The sequence below is a fragment of the Solea senegalensis genome, linkage group LG14 (genome assembly GCF_019176455.1).
Source record: "Solea senegalensis isolate Sse05_10M linkage group LG14, IFAPA_SoseM_1, whole genome shotgun sequence".
NCBI classification, from domain to species: domain Eukaryota; kingdom Metazoa; phylum Chordata; class Actinopteri; order Pleuronectiformes; family Soleidae; genus Solea; species Solea senegalensis.
The window spans coordinates 5,116,404-5,132,676 of record NC_058034.1 but is presented as its reverse complement, the minus strand read 5'-3'; the positions used below and the strand labels follow the sequence as shown (position 1 = coordinate 5,132,676).

The following is a 16,273-nucleotide window of genomic DNA, read 5'->3' as shown; positions in this document are numbered from 1 at the left end:
GATGTTCTTTTTTAAAAAACAAACAAACAAACAAACAAAAAAAACAATATGATGTAAAGATGTGAATGAAATCTAAGCTTTCTTGTATGTATTGTTTTGTTAGAAGTGTGCATGAGGATTTTTTATTATTCATTAATATGACACTCTAAATTGACTAGGTATGAGTGTGAGAGTGATTGGTTGTTCCTGTCTGGTGGGCAATGAATATGAATCCTTACAACACAGAACAACACATGTCAGTACTCTAATGTTATTACATTATTTTTAATGCAAGAAATTATAATGTCTTCAACAATTGCTATTACCAGGTTATTACTTGAATACACTATTATTATGATATGACTCAAAATAGTAATAATACATTAATAATAAACTGTTATGTTACTTTCTGGTAATGAATTTCATGCAAGTGCCTGGAACTTGTGGTACCATTTGTTTCCAGGGGGAAGAATTTTAAGAGCGGAAAGGTTGAACTCTCAAAACAACTAAATCAGTTCGTCGGTGTTCGACTACAAACGTGCGGTGTCGCAAGGAAATTACAGTAGTAACTCTTAGTGTCGAGGTGTCAATAACAAACATTTGGAAATAGACAGAAATCTTTTCGTCACTGTCTTAGCGGCTGTGCGGTGAAAACCATCATGGTTGTCGCTCGCGTCCGCTGGTAGCAGTGACATTGACGGCGGTGAACAGTTATGACTGTCATACGAACTAGCCGATAAAACGTCCCGTGATCGTTAATTATACATTAAAATCCTCTCAGTTGTCGGCGGCGTTTGCAGCGGGCTGTCATTATGTAAATGTGAGTTGAATGAGAATCACAAGGACGCCATGGTTGTATTCGCTGTCAGTCTGTTCAGGTGCAGCCGCTTCGGCTCGCTCTCTTCACACCTGACACGAACCGCCTTCTTCAGTAAACAAGCTGTTTTTCCTCCGAAGACGACGAACACTGTCTCGCCTCACATCAGCTGTCAAAAGGCAACGACATCTCTCCTCTTTAGAAAACCTGTATTATTCTTTAAAAATGGACCGACTCCGTGTTTGCAGATTAGTCCCAAACTTCAGCAGTCTGGACACTTCCACACCTCAGCCTCCCTGAAGGCTCTGCCCGCTCCTTTCATATGGCTGGTGCTGAAACCTCTCCAGAAGCTCATGGCTATTATACTGGGCAGGTAGGAGAAGATATTCTGGACCTCTTTAACCTGTATCTTTCAAAATATACTGCATAGAAACTTTACCTCATGGGTCACCTCTATGAGGAACAACATAATGATGCTTGGTTTTTCTTGCACTGAAAAAAGCAGCTCTAAATAATAAATTGAATACTATTTAATATTTCACTCCTTAAATGTGTTTTTGTCAAATTAATACAGTAGCTATTAGGGCTGTGATGATATTCTTGATTTAGTTGTGTCATGAGACTTGGGTGCTGATCTGATTTGTATTGGAATTCTGAGTGTATTATTGATAATCATTTTAATTTCCTCTTTAAATCATAATTGAATGATACATCATGATATGTTAAGCAGAGAAAACTACATGATCCTGCCTTTGCTAATGATTCAATAAATAAAATGAGTGCAAGTAGGAAACAAAGTGCTTTTTAGCTTTACCTACACAGTGTTTACTGAACTGTAAGAAAATAAACTAAAATCCGGGGCCAATATGAATAGAGCCTCTGAAAATAGGACACAGCGCAAATGTGAGCCTTCAAATTCATATGCTTTAAATGAAAATTTCTTTTTTGAGGTAAATTGGCAGTTGTTTCATCATTCATTCATTATTCATTCATGTTTTAAGACGCATCGGATCGGATCACGACATGTAGATTTAATTAATTCTATGTTGTATATTGTGTGGTAGGTTTGTGTAGTGGAGTTGAGGAGCCTGGTATTAACCTCCAGTCACTTTTTTGTCTCTCTACCTGTCACACACACGCACACTGATATCAGATGCATTATTACAGTCAGATTTGGGGCCGAGGTTTTACTCTGTAATTTGATTATAGTTCATGAAAAAGTATTTGTTTCTACAAAGATGCACTTTGTCAACAGCATAGGCGTTAGCTTTCAAACCGTGATTAAGGCGCTCCAGTGTGAGGCAAGAAAACATTCTCTCCACATCATTACTCAGACAGGTGGGGTTCATTGAGTCATGCTGTTGACACCAGATCCTGACTGCACCACCTGCATGATTCGGCAGAGATCCAGAATCATGAGCTCAGATTCATCAGGGTTTTTTTTTCGGTCTCTCTCTGTCCTGTGTTGAAGTGCAGCCTCGCGTTTTTATTTTTGATTGACAATGCTGCTGTAATTTATTCACCTCAGATTCATTATTTTCATTCGTAAATGTTTTTTGTGATCACAATAATTGAAAGATGCATTGTTATCTGAGGTATTGTTGCCCTTCTGTTATCTATGTTATCTATCTATGACCCATCTATCCATTCTCTTTTTCAGCTTCCTTTGCCAGAAATGCACTGTTTATTTGTTGTTGTCATTACTGACCTCTAAACACTGATGTGCTTGAAAGTCAAAGTCACTGTGATTGATTTCATTATATCCACATTCTGATGTTTAATATGAACGGTAACTAAATCTACTGAATGTTTTCCAAGGTGAGGACATGTTAAAGTTTGCAAAGGTGTGCGGTACACAGTGCACCAGTGACCAAGCTCCATTCCTACATGTTCCCCCTGACATATACACACATTCAAGCATTGCTCTGCTGCCATGTGATTGGTTGAAGGAATAAATGCATGACTAAACAGGTGTATAGACGTTGTTAATATTGTGATCAATGGGTAAATACACATTGTTACTATTTTAATTGTTGCTTTGCCATATTCATTCATTGTTTGCACAATTAGCCAGACATTGTTAATTAAACCAACAGTTGTTTTGTAGCTCATTTGGAAATCTTTTAATTGAGGGAGTTGACTTGTTGAGTCACTTATCACTAGTCATGAGCAACTTTTGACTTTTCCAGGCTGGCACACAACATTAGAATGAGAATCATGTGAAAATGTATATTACGTGAACACATTTTAAACATATTTTTGCGATTCTTATGTTCATTCTCCCCTTAAAAATGAAATGATTAGGCTTTTTCTTTTTGCCTTCTAAATTCAACACATTTTATAGACAATACACAAACTGTGAGCTATATTTTCATGTTATTTGTTATTTGTTTTTCAATCTTTTTTTTTTTTAGAGCAGCTAATGATTTCAAAGTTACTGAATAAGGTTGTTTGAGCTACACAAACAGACGACAGTGACGTTGTTGTCTTCCTCTGTGTGCAGGAGTATAAGAAAGTGGTGGGTGGCTCTACCAAACAACCGACGACAGCTCATGCGAGAATGGGCTTGGCTGCGCCGCTGGCATCTGACAGCAGGGGCAGTTGTTGCTATGGTGATTGTAGCTCTCCTTCTCCTGACCTACCTGGATGAGACTCCTTTGACGGGACGGACCCGCCTCCTGGTGTTCAGCAGAGAAAATTTCATGGAGCTGGCTGCCTTGACTTCAGAAGCTGTGAGAGACTTGTGTGTGTGTGTGTGTGTGTTATACAGGAAGATGAGGCATAAGAAAAATCACTAATAATTCTTGTATTTCTAAGCAGACAAAACAAGGTAAAACACAAAATGTAATAAAAAAGATGTGCTTAAACATTTTTTCTGTCTGTCTGTCTGTCTGTGTGTTATTCAGTACCTGGAGGAGTTTGCAGACCTGCTGCTTCTGGTCAGTGACCCCCGTCACAAGGTAGTTGAGCGGGTGGTGGAGCATCTGGCACAAAGGAACAAGGACATCCCTGAAGTGTCCGATGTCACCTGGAGTGTCCATGTGGTGCAAAGTCCAGACGTCAACGCCTTTGTCCTACCGGTAAGTAAAAGAAAGGCCATTAAAGAGTAAGGTTAAGAGTAAGGTTCTTATTTGAAGTGCTTTTGAAGTGTTCACACTATCACACCATTGCATCTTTAACCTCATATGTGTTCCATAAGAGTGTTCCATAAAATGTCTTTCTTTTCTTTTGTACCTTTTGACATTGAATGAGAAGAATGTATATTTTGCTTGTTACACTTTATGTTGTTTGTTGTTTTCTGCTCACAGAATGAAAACCTATTTGCGAGTAAAATATGCAAACATAAGAACTCATATTGTGTCATTTTGTCAGTCTTTAAAAAAGATTTGTTTCCTTTCCTACAGAATGGGAAAGTGTTTATGTTTACGGGGATGCTGGACGCTGTGGCAGATGTTCACCAGCTCACTATTGTTCTGGGACATGAGATGGCTCATGCATTATTGGGACACTCGGTAAGACTATACATGTTTGTGATTGTTGCACTGTTTCTACCCCTTATCAATAATAAGATCACCTAATATTGTATAATTTACTGTAGTAATTGACCTGACATGTTTCAACCACTCACTTCAAAAATCCCCTTGATAGTCCTCTCGGTTTAATTTGGTTCCTCCTGTGTCACAGCGCAAGATGGCCAAGTCATTATTGTTAGTGCATTTGGGAAGGAATTATTCTTTCACTTGTCATTTGCATTTATTAAAACTTGTATGGCGTAGTCGAGCAGTTTAAACACAGTTTATTGCAAAAAGATGGAAAGCTGCGATGTAATAGATTAAAGGTGTTGTGTAAAGATTTGTATAAAGTACGCTGACAAATGAGAAGCTTAGTTGATAGCAGCCCTCGCTGCAGTGCATAACGATGAGTCAGTGAAAACATTAACAAGTACAAAAAGATTTCTGAGAACAAAGTGAAGTCATTTAGAAGCGCTTGGGGCAGAGTAGACGTTACAGCTGGAGGTTTTCCAGGTTTCTCTCACATAAGGCTATAAAATATGTATTTGGATCTCCTATAGTTGTGCATTACACATTGAGACCCTGGATTTCTCATCAGCCTCCCTCTTTGTCTCTTATTATTATTTTGGCTGAAGTAGCATCAGTTGCGGAGATAAAGTTACTGACAATCACCCCCAGACATTCACTAATCCCGTCTGTGCTATGATGACCACAGTCCTGTCGACCAAGGATACTATCACTTTATTAACTTTCCTCACATGGCTGTTTTGATTCCGCCAATAAAAAACACATTTTCTTGTTCTGAAAAAGTGTCTAATGAAGTGTGTATTTTCAGTGTGTGTCCACAGAGGAAATGCTTGAATGAGATTTTAATTAGATGAAGGGAATGAGCATTGATGGGCTTGATATTACCCAGTAGGTGTGCTCTATTGGATTGGCTGTTAAAACTTTTAAATATGTTACGGAGTTAAGTTCCACTAAAATAGATGGGAATGATCAATATGTTCCACCTGCCTCGGTCACTTCGCAGAAGCCCTTTTTGCCCTTATGTTTGCCTTTTCTCATCTGTCACCTCCTCCTTGTCATCTCTCTGTTCTCCCCTCATAGGCAGAACAGGCCAGTCTGTCTCACGCCGTGGACCTCCTGTCCCTTATTCTGCTGACAGCCGTCTGGGCCGTGTGTCCACATGACAGCTCGGCACTGCTGGCACACTGGGTACAGGACAAGCTTATACAGGTGACACATGACAGAATACTATTTCCAGGCAAGAAATATTTGTATAACACGGGCATTTATGTTAACTGAGAGTGCAATTTTACTATATTTAATGTAAATTGTTTTGTTTTATGTATGAAGCTTTACAGTTGCAGTACCTTTTTTGTTAATTTTTATTTTGTCTTTTGTGTTGATGTTATTCTGCTTTGGGTCTTTGTGAACAGAAATGATGTATTGTTATTTATTATGCTGTGTCCTTTTGAAAAGCAATACTATCAGGAGCATTTTTGTGTATACACCAGCAGTGCAAGGTTGGGTGGGGGGCAAGAGGCTTTTATCCCATCAAAGTAAACTGCTGTAAAGTTCACCTCTGAAACTTTGGTTTGTCTTCTTTGTGTCCCGATTTATAAGTGCATTGCTGCTGTCGTCTCTCTCTGTTTTGACATAAAACCAATCACTTCCTGTGTGCAGTGCAGGAATGTTGCCGAGCAACACAAGATTTAAACACCGTTGTACTGTGAAACACAGAGAGAGTGGTTTGGAGCTAAAAGGCTTAATCAGTGTTTTGTGAACACATTTGACAATGGGTTGAATGTGGTGGATATTTGTTTATGCTTAAGTTACAAGCACTAAAGTTTTAAGATAAAAGTACAGAAATAGACCTGGAAAGTTTATGACTTTTAAAATGTGTGTAACCTCATAAATATATATTGTTTGTCTCTTCCTTCAGTTGATCTTCAGTCGTCCCTACAGTCGGAAACTAGAGGCTGAGGCTGATAAAATTGGACTGCAGCTGGCTGCTAAGGTATCGTCCTATATACTGTATATATACTATATCATCAAGTTCAGTTTAGTTGTCACAAAGTTCCGCTCTGTCTGCAAAATGTATGACATTTGTATAATCTTCTCTGTTACAATGGAGCTGCTTTCCAAAGTAACTCAATGTATTTTTTTCAACAAGAACATTTGCCAATTACATTTACTATAATAGATACAGCTAAAGCTTTAACATTCTTATTTGTTTTGATTTTATCCACAGCCGTGGCCATTCTGACATCACCATGGTGACTTCATGGGATTAAAACTTAAATAAAATAACGAGTGACTTACTAAAACTCTTTTTGCTCTTTATCAGGTTATCAGTGTTTTTAATGCAAAATCACTCTCTTATGCTACTATTGCGCTCCTGGAATCTATTTTCAAAGCACTAGGGGGCACTGTTGTCAAACTAAATCAATTTGCAGTGTGGTGGTTGAATAAGGATTTTTACCTTGGCACAAGACTGAGAGATGCCACTGTGTTTGTGTTCCTGATTCCATGGTGTGTGTGTGTGTATCCTTCCCAGGCGTGTGCAGATGTGCGAGCTGGACCTGTTTTCTGGCAGCAAATGGAAATCAGAGACCAGCTGACAGGGCAGCCGTCTCTCCCTGAGTGGCTGTCCACACACCCGTCGCACAGGAACAGATTCACTCAGATGGACATCCTTATACCAGAGGTACAGAGGCAGTCCCACATCTGTCTCTTGCAGTGGAGAAACAGTTTAATTGTAGGAACTGGTGGAAGGAGTCTCAATGGAAATAATCAGGCATGTGGTGGTGTTATGTACAGTATATCCACCTGCAGACATGTGGAGAGACAGAGGGTGGAGAGGAATATTTGCAGGCTTTTAGGAAGACAGAAAAAAAAAAACCCCATATATGCTTAACTGCAGTTTTTTGTTGGCTTTGAGTTGTGGAGCTAAAGGCAAACAACCCCACAGTAGCAGTCAGACTCAAACTGCAGTTGCTGTGGTGAGACAATCAATCCTACCTTAAGGCTAGAAGGAAATCAACAAGCAGTTAAGACAACAGCAACTTCTGTGGCAGTAGCAGTCATTACTTCTTGTGTGTGTGTGTGTGTGTGTGTGTGTGTGTGAGGCAGAGGGAGAGATTAACATTGTATCAGGCAACAATGTATTTAACCTTGAAAGTGAGTTGGACTGTTGGTACACTGTCAGATGCTGCAAGCACTAAAAACTAACAGATGGGTAAACCTCTAATTGTCCATCAGGTGCCCGTGTCATTGAGTGTGTGTGTGTGTTTTATGTTGTGTGTGTGTGTGTGTGTGTGTGTGTGCGCGTGTATGTAACCATGCACCATAGCATATCCCTGTGTGGTAGATTGACCTCCAGCAGCAGTCGTCGGAGAGGCCAGACTGTAGCCACAGGCAGTGATGTGATACAGACTATTGTTCGGGGGATTCGTTGGCCTTTGTTTTGTTTGCATGTGCTGAGAAAACTCGCTTTCTCTGCTTTCTACCGTGCCCTCCTCATTTCCCAATTTGGTTAAATCCAGCGTAGTGGTGCATTTGAGCCACTTAACAGCTGAGCACAGTTGGGTGAAAGTGATGCATAATTTGATGCTTTTCACCTTGCGAGGGGTATCAACATCAAGCTAGTTAACCCAACTTTTGCGAGAGCTCTCTGCATTCGCCAGCGCACTCATCATCCTTAAGCAAAGCACATTAAATCAACTGTTTGCATGAGAGAGGACCCTGTTGACTCACTGGGAACAAAGTGCATTCATGTGCTCAGAGTCTTGTCACTGGCGGTAAGTGAGAGATTAGTGAGTTTGGTGTGTGTACAGTAGGTGTGCAAGACAGACTAAGAGAATGTGCTTAATTGTATGGAAGTGCTTGTGGTTCATTCCGACGAGTTCTGCTCATCCAGCCTTTGTGAGATTGATAAGTTTCATTTATTACATTTCTGTAGTCTGTAGTCCCCGGCAGGTGACAGACACAATCAAATACAGAGCATACACACATTTAATACGAGTGCACGCAACACACACAGGTTTGCAAGGCTATCCTTTTAAGAACTCAAGAACTCAAATTCACTCAAGTAACAGAATAAAAAAAGATGAACAATTAAACCTAAAACACAAAAGACGACATTAAAAACCAGTAACCATAGTGCATAATGTGCAAGTGTAAAGTGCCATACTAAAGTGGCAGTACTTATTGAGAAACATGACAGAAGGAACCTGAGTTCTTGTTGATTAGTGTGAGAGACGTTGGGATTAAAGAGAGCTTGAGATAGTTGGTTTTACATTTGCTTGCTCTATAATGTCTGCCTTAAGGTAACAGATTATATTCAGAAAACAGAATGTGCGATGAGTCATTTAGAACCTTTTTTTGTGAATTTGATTACAGAACCATCATACTGTAGATGGTCTGAAGAGAAGGATGATCCGGCTCACCCATCACTGCCAGTGCTGTCTCACCATGTTCTGGAGTTAAGCTTTAAACCAGACTGTTATGGAGCCATAATATGCTGCCATAGTGAATCTGATGATGCTTTCCAGCACAGCTGAGCAGCAGCACCAGCGCTTTGGTCTTAGTTTAAAGCTGTAGTTTGTAACATAAATGTCTAATGAGTTCACTCACTGCTGATTAAGTCTATCAGCTGCACATGACTCTCTCTGTGTAGCATTTTGTAGGGTTTGTCTACCCCACCCTGGGTGTACCCCACCTTTTGCCCTGTGTCAGGTGAGATTGGCTCTACTGGCCCGCAACACAGGTCTCTCTTGAAAATGAGACCCTGTGTCTCAATGGGATAACCTGTATAAATATAAATAAAGGTTATATCTTTCTATGTATATATATATATATCTATATATAGATATATATATATCTATATATATATAAACATATATGTATGTATATATATATGTGTGTATATATGTATATATGTGTGTGTATATATATATATATATATATATATATATATATATATATATATATATATATATATATATATATATATATACATATCAGCCCTATGGCTGAAAACAAAAATAAAGCACTTGAAATAAAGTTTCAGAGGTGGATTTTACAAGCAAAAGGTAAACCTGGATGTTCAGTAGGACTTCACGGTCGTATTTTCATCATAATCAAGACTTAAGTTTTATAAGAACTGTGATTGTCCAATGTTGAAAACACATGCTCCGCCAACAGCAATCACCCGCTCCCTGCACAGCTGCCTAAAGATGCCTGTGCCAATCTGCCTCTGTCTGCACCTCAGCACCTCTTAAGACAAGCAACGATGGTAAAACCCACAACTACATAACAGCTCAATTTCTCTCTCTCTCTGTTTGGGGTTGACTAGAGAGGTGGGGGAGAAAAACAAGGTTTTTAGGAGCAATACCAATACTATTTTTGATTTCTAACCAAATACCTGCAAAGACTATTAACATTGCAGTTATGGACTCAATTCTGTGAAATTAGCAGACATTAGTCTCTCAAGACACTAAACCGTGTTAGCACCAAGTGCCCTTGTACGATCCCGAAAGGCCACTAGCAGTTTGCAGTTGACCTCAGCACATATTTGTGGCTGAATGTGTTTTCTGCTTAATCGTTTCTTTGAAGAGATTTAAAGTTATAACATTTTCAATGTGATTGTTTTTGTGTGAAAATACCTTTTTGTTTGTCTCTCTGTGCATAGGCTCTGAAGTTGAGGGAAGGTTGCATCTGCCCAGATTTACCTGCGTCTGACCCTCGAAAAGTCTTCTCCAAGAGTGTCCAGATGTTGCTGGAAAAAACTAAGGATCAAAGCAGGGGAGGGTCAGAGGGTGCAAGCAAGCCCCACCTGCCCCACAGCGCTGTCTTACACACTGCTCTGCCTGCAGCTCTGCTTCCCCAAACGACACGTCTTCCCTCCTCAAATCTTGATCAAGGAAACAAAGGTCCAGTCCCAGTTGTTGCTTCAGAGATGAGTGTAGTCGCACCTGTCCGTGCTCCCACTGTGGGTGACGGACCACAAGACATGGTCACCAGCTGACAGGGAGTTATGTCTTCATGAATCAGTGGAGTTTTTCACTGACTGGTCTTGGCTGCTGTATTTATTACTGATTTGGGACATTTCTCCCTTTAGATTTCAGTAGCTCTGTAATTGCCAATCTATAATCACTGCAGAGATTTTTTTGCTCCTATATGTTGGTCAGGGTAACAGCTCAATGGAGGTTTGGTGTCATGCTGTAATTGCAGTGGTCATTATGAATTAAGAGAAGAAAAAATTATGAGAACGTACAGTATGTCACAGTATGTAGTTTTCATCCGGTACCGTTCAATATTTCTTATGCTTAGCAGCTACCTTGTCTCCGCTCTCTCTGCTGGCATCATGTGTGTTGCACTGTTACTCGCTGTGTTATATGCTAGATTGCACAATAGACCAAAATCCCAAGCCAAAACATAATCCCAATTTGCAGCCCACAAATAAAAACGTATTTTGTGAATATACTGGCTGTGCCATTGTCATCGGTGGCGCCAGTATTTCAATTTAACGCTTCCTTCATCTCTGGTGACACATTATGATCATTTTATATCTTAATATAATACATTTCGTACGTAGTCACCTTTAAAGGAAACTATCACTCCTAACCTTTTCATCTCAACGTGCTGCTGACTGAACTTTCAGAGGACATTATCTACACCTAGTGATGACAAAGAAGCCACATTAATTAGATAACCTCGAACGGGGAAATTATAAATTAATTAGTAAAGCTTCCATACATTGGGAGATTAATATGTGCATTATTCATCGACACACTCCAACCCGACAAGAGTAAGCACTTTGAGTATGCATGTTGGAGAATGTGTCCATGGCAAGCAGAGGACATCTACATTCTCATTATGACGAGTACATTTTCATGCCACGCACACACACACACACACACACACACACAGTACTTTATGCATACTCTGTCCTGAGGGATTTATTGGTGTAAATTTATGCTGGGTTGTTTTCAGGTGTTCAAACACAGCCTTCTGCTCAAGAATGTCGGCATCCATCGTTGAGCTTTGAGAAATCTTTCATGGGATTTTGTACAGTTTTATTTAACAAGGCACAGCGACTGAGAAAACATTGTTACAGCAACAGCTTGCAGCAAGAGCCACACACTAAAGAGGGTGCGTCTAACAAGTGCCGTTCGCTTTTATTTCACTGCAAACAGAAAAGGTTTAAAGTCAAGGATGTGTTTTTACAAGGGCAAATGGCCAGCAATAGGTTTGTGCAAAACCGTGCAATGAAAAGCCAAGGTAATGCAGTTTTTGCATAGCAATATCTCAGCAGAAATGTGCTCTGTTTGCAAATGGCAGCAAAAAATAAATTTGGGAAAAATTGATTATTTTGACTTTTTTTTTTCCTCTGGGAGTTCCACATCCAATTCAAATGGATGAAAGATGTATTTTTATCAGCAAAATCATGATTATGGAAAGATGTGTGTGTTTGTGTGTGAGGGAGCAGGAGCACATCAAAACATCACATTAATCAATTAAGGCAGTGGGTGAATGATGAGTTTTCTTCTGAGGCATTTTGTTTGTGTGTGTGGTGGTGGTGGTGGTGGTGTCGGGGGGGCTCCTCACAGCTGATGAGACGAAAATCTCAGGTATATTTAAAGGCCCACTGTGTAAGAATTGGTGACACCTAATGGGGAGACTGCAGATTGCATCAGGGGACTCGTTCACCAACAGCCTCTCCTTCACCCACCCTTCATCCACACCCACCCTTTCCCAAGTCCATTAGGGAATATTCTGGCCCTTGTATAACAGAAAGGATGTAAACACTCTTTCACTGCCCTCCCTCTGCCTCTCTCTCTCTGCCATTCCCCCCCTTTGATTTAGTTTAGTTATACAGCAGGTTTATATGGGCAAAGTCATTATTCTTCTGCATAGTAAGCATCAGCAAAATGGAAAGTGCATGCTCTGACTGGTTTGTCTGTTCAGGCTGCTGTAGATGGATGAAGATGGTGGTCTCTGTAAAACCAGGTCTTGCCTAAAGTGCATATATATATATATATACATGTAAGTACATATGAAATGTAATTTATCCTTTTTCTAAAATAAATACAACCACATTTTTTTACTTTTGAGCTGAAGAAGTGGGTAAACATTTAAATATTGAGATTCTGTGACTTCCTGGTGATGTCCTGGGAATTCACAACTGCCATTCACTTGAGTGCAGTCTTCCCATATCTTGGCCACGGTGTTTGAGCTGGAAACAGATGACACACACACACACACACACACCCCCAGAGATAATTGTAATGAGTGTGATACAACACACATACACACACACACACACACACACTGCTTTGAGTAATTGTAGCCTTCTCCTGGAGTATAAACAATACTGCAACAGAGGGCTTAATCAAGGAAAAGAAAGTCAGATGAATTGAAAGGACAGGAATAGAAAATAGACAAAGTGGAACCACAGGGACTGGTAGGAGAAAATAGAATATTTAATTTCCACTTGTGGAAGAGAGCATTCTTTTTGTTTAACTGCATTTGATTGACTTCTGAATGGAGAAGTCTTATTCTGTGTTTTCTCTCTTCACATACAGTATGTATGGATGTATATCCTCCACCTGTGGGTTCACCTGAAGACGCAGATTGTGTTGTTTGTGTATACGTTCACCCACGCGAGATACAGCAGGCTTGCTCCTGAGACCTCTGACAAACTGCTCACAGGTATTTCGAGGTATTGACAAGTGCTGCAGTGTTGGAAAGTAGAAGTAAGTGCAGCACACCCACTGCAGAGGAAGCACAACACATTACGCCACGGATGGCAAACTTGAGACGCTATTTCTCCAGAAAAAAAAACACTCTCAGAGAGAGCGACCCAGCACATCTGCCGTGTAGGTGGCTGAATGATGTCCCATAATGCAGTCTAATCCACCCCTGACCTTCATGTGGAGTGTTGCTCAAAGTGGCACATCCACAGTTCCATTTCTTGGATCGACCTCAGTGCGTGCACACACATATTTACACACACGCATGTGTGCAGCAGCTGGCTGCACAGTGTAGAGGGAGTGTGGTGATGGAAATGTGTGTGTGGTTGTGGTAAAAGTTCTTGTGTCCTTCCGCTGTGCATTAATTATACATGTGGCATGTGGGTGTCTGATTGAAATGAATATTTTACTGCTTTTAATCACTGCCATTGCCAGAGTGATGGAGCATCTGGCTGTTACCTGGGTAATTAAAGATGCTGTCTCACACACACACACACACACACACACATAACAGGCAAGTCTCTGAGGTTGTGTCTGCAGTATGAGACAGACGCACTCCAGAGGCTTACCAATGAGTCATAATTAGATTTGAAATGGTTTAAAGCAATGGAGCCTGAGGAAAAATAAATAATCTCCATTTTTTTTGTTGACCAGCTAAAATGTTTTTGAAAAGGCCAAGTTCCCCCAAAACAATCAAAATATTCCTGTCTAAGGAACAGCCTTCCTGGAGACCTTCCTGGAGGCCAGATATCAATATTTTTTAAAAGCAAATGTTCTTTTTAACCTGACTTTTAACTGTATTTATTTATTTATTTTATTTCCTTCAATTCATTTGAAACTTTATTTTTTTTATCATTTAGAACATTTTCTTTCTTCCACCCTTCAGTCTGCTTTAAACTTTGATCTACGCAACAGCATTTCTTATTATTTATCTATTCTACTGTCACATTTTGGTTTATTTTATAATTTTTCCTTGTACTTTTTTGACTCAAACTAGTATTTTATTAATTTATCTGTTCTTACATTAAGGGAATTATAATGATGAAGTTAGCCTTGTCTTTTGGGTCCTATTCTGCAAACCATGACAAATTCTAAGAACAGTTTACATTGGCAACAATATTTAGATTTTAAGATACTGCCATGACAACAGCAGTTTCCAAATAAGTTAATCTGAATGAGATGTTACTCAAGCAATAACCGGATTAGAACATTTAGAGTATAAGGATTGTTGAGTATGGAAACAGTCGGAGTGGAGTGCACTGTTTCAACATCTTCATCGTTTTGATAATAGTTCACAGTGGTGGACATCATGTAGACCTGAGTCACAATCAGACTACGCTCTGTGACATGAAACCAGTAATACAAATGCAATATTCTGGTAGCAACTGGTGTAAACAACATCTTATTCAGAATAAGGTCAGTAGTCAGTTGGTGTTGAAAAAGTCAAATCTGAGAGACTATGAATTATCACTTTGGGCACGTGTAACAGATTTCAGTATATACTGTACATCTTTGGATTTCACTCTGCAGTTTCACCTCCTGTATACCAGCCCTCCCACCTGACCCCAGTAAACATACCTGCAACAAAGTTTATTTTTAGCAAATAGGGCAGAACAGTGGTGCTGAGGTTGTTCTCCCCTGGTGCACTCTAGTGTGTAATCTAAGTAGGTTGATGACAAAAAAGTGCCTTTTTCCCCCCACATATAAAACCCTGATGATTGCAGCTATAATGTGAGCTAATGTTATTCCTAATGTCTTCATTAGTCATACAGAACACTCCGTACAGTGCTGGCCTGAGAGAATGTTTTTTACTCAGTCAGCCTAAAACTTAAATCAAAATTAAAATTAAAATGAACTTGATATTTTAATGAATTGGCACATTTTCCATGTTTTCATGTTTTTGCTGTGTTGTTTTCCTCAGATGCTGTGGTGTAAACCACAGTGATGAACCGTCTAGTGTGGGGTCATGGAGGGTATCTAGCTCTTCTCTTTCAACACAATACAGGTCCTCCTCTAATGGCTCCCTGTGTCCTCTCTGTGCACCTTATCGTCTCAATCTGTGCTTGTGTGTGTGTGTGTGTGTGTGTTCATGTTGAACTGGTAGAGGCTTTTATAGTCTGGCTACTCTGATGCTATTAGAGATTAGGATGTGAACACAGTTCCTCATCTGACTGCATCAATCCCAGCCCTCACATTGGAATCACATTAATACTAACAATGTCAGATAGAAAGTTTGTAGCTCTGTAAGCACTCCCTCCCTCCTCCACTCACTTTACATCTGCTTCTCTGTCAGTGTTGATTTAAATCTGAATAACCAGCTTTCTTCCCAGTCTTTCAGCAAGGACCGGGTGCAATCTAATGAAGGGAACGAGGGAAGGAAGATTGCAGAAACGAAGGGGAACTGGAGGATGTGAAAATGAGATGAGATGAAATGGTTTAAATCAGTCCTCCACAGGTAGCTTTCAGTTTTTTGAGCGCATATATTATGTTATACCTCAGGGCAAGTGTAGTGAGATAGTTCTCTTTATGGGCCTATGAATAATGAACACGTAATGGCCTGGTTTACTCCAGGACTGGTAGTGAAAACTGAGATAAGATAAATAAAAAAAAATAGTTGAAAATTAAATGTTTAATACATATTGTGTGTCGAGAATCCTTCATTTGCTTTTACTACCGAGTGATTAAAGCAGAACGCATTAAGACAGGTTTAACACTCAAGCAACCTTTTAAACAGCTAATCTAATCTATTGAAACCAGAGCACAGACTATGTGGTTGACATAGAGGCTTTAAAAAAGTTCTTAGTTCTGTGTCGGTAGGTGCAGTATTGCTTTACCACCTCTGTGAATCCATCACAGCAACACGGGGAGAGTTCACTTAGTGTCAGACACATTCACCAGAGGTGCGAGACCTAAATTAGGGCATTTCAACCTGAGTCTCCATTAGCGCTGTACGTGTGAGTGGCAAGTATTTATCTATTTATTTATTTATTTATTTTTTAAAATGCAGTTCGTTTCTCTTGCTTTGTTTGAACACAGTGTAGCTGTGAATGCTGTCAACGCAGCACAGAGAGCGCTTACATTATAGATCTATTTTTAATGCACCATTTGCTGCAGAGCCTGCATCATGGTTTGCTTTTAAACCTGCGTTGTGTAAACAAGATGAGATTGTCGCTTTGTTTGCATGACAGATACATGATGTAATTATT

At 39.8% G+C, this 16,273-nt stretch overlaps 1 protein-coding gene across 2 annotated transcripts; it reads left to right on the top strand.

Annotated features, from left to right (window-relative positions):
- Positions 1-432: 432 nt before the first annotated feature.
- On the top strand, positions 433-11,681 carry oma1 (OMA1 zinc metallopeptidase). Of its 2 annotated transcripts, none has more exons than XM_044043184.1 (8): positions 433-1,169; positions 3,300-3,528; positions 3,703-3,876; positions 4,201-4,308; positions 5,416-5,544; positions 6,254-6,328; positions 6,869-7,018; positions 9,517-9,997. In XM_044043184.1, the coding sequence occupies exons 1-8, from the start codon at positions 829-831 to the stop codon at positions 9,544-9,546; spliced, it is 1,236 nt and encodes a 411-aa protein (XP_043899119.1). In that variant the 5' UTR covers positions 433-828; the 3' UTR covers positions 9,547-9,997. The 2 variants fall into 2 exon arrangements, with proteins under 2 accessions (XP_043899119.1, XP_043899118.1); XM_044043183.1 differs by lacking the exon at positions 9,517-9,997 and adding an exon at positions 10,004-11,681 and having other exon boundaries at positions 434-1,169.
- The last annotated feature ends 4,592 nt before the right edge of the window (positions 11,682-16,273 follow it).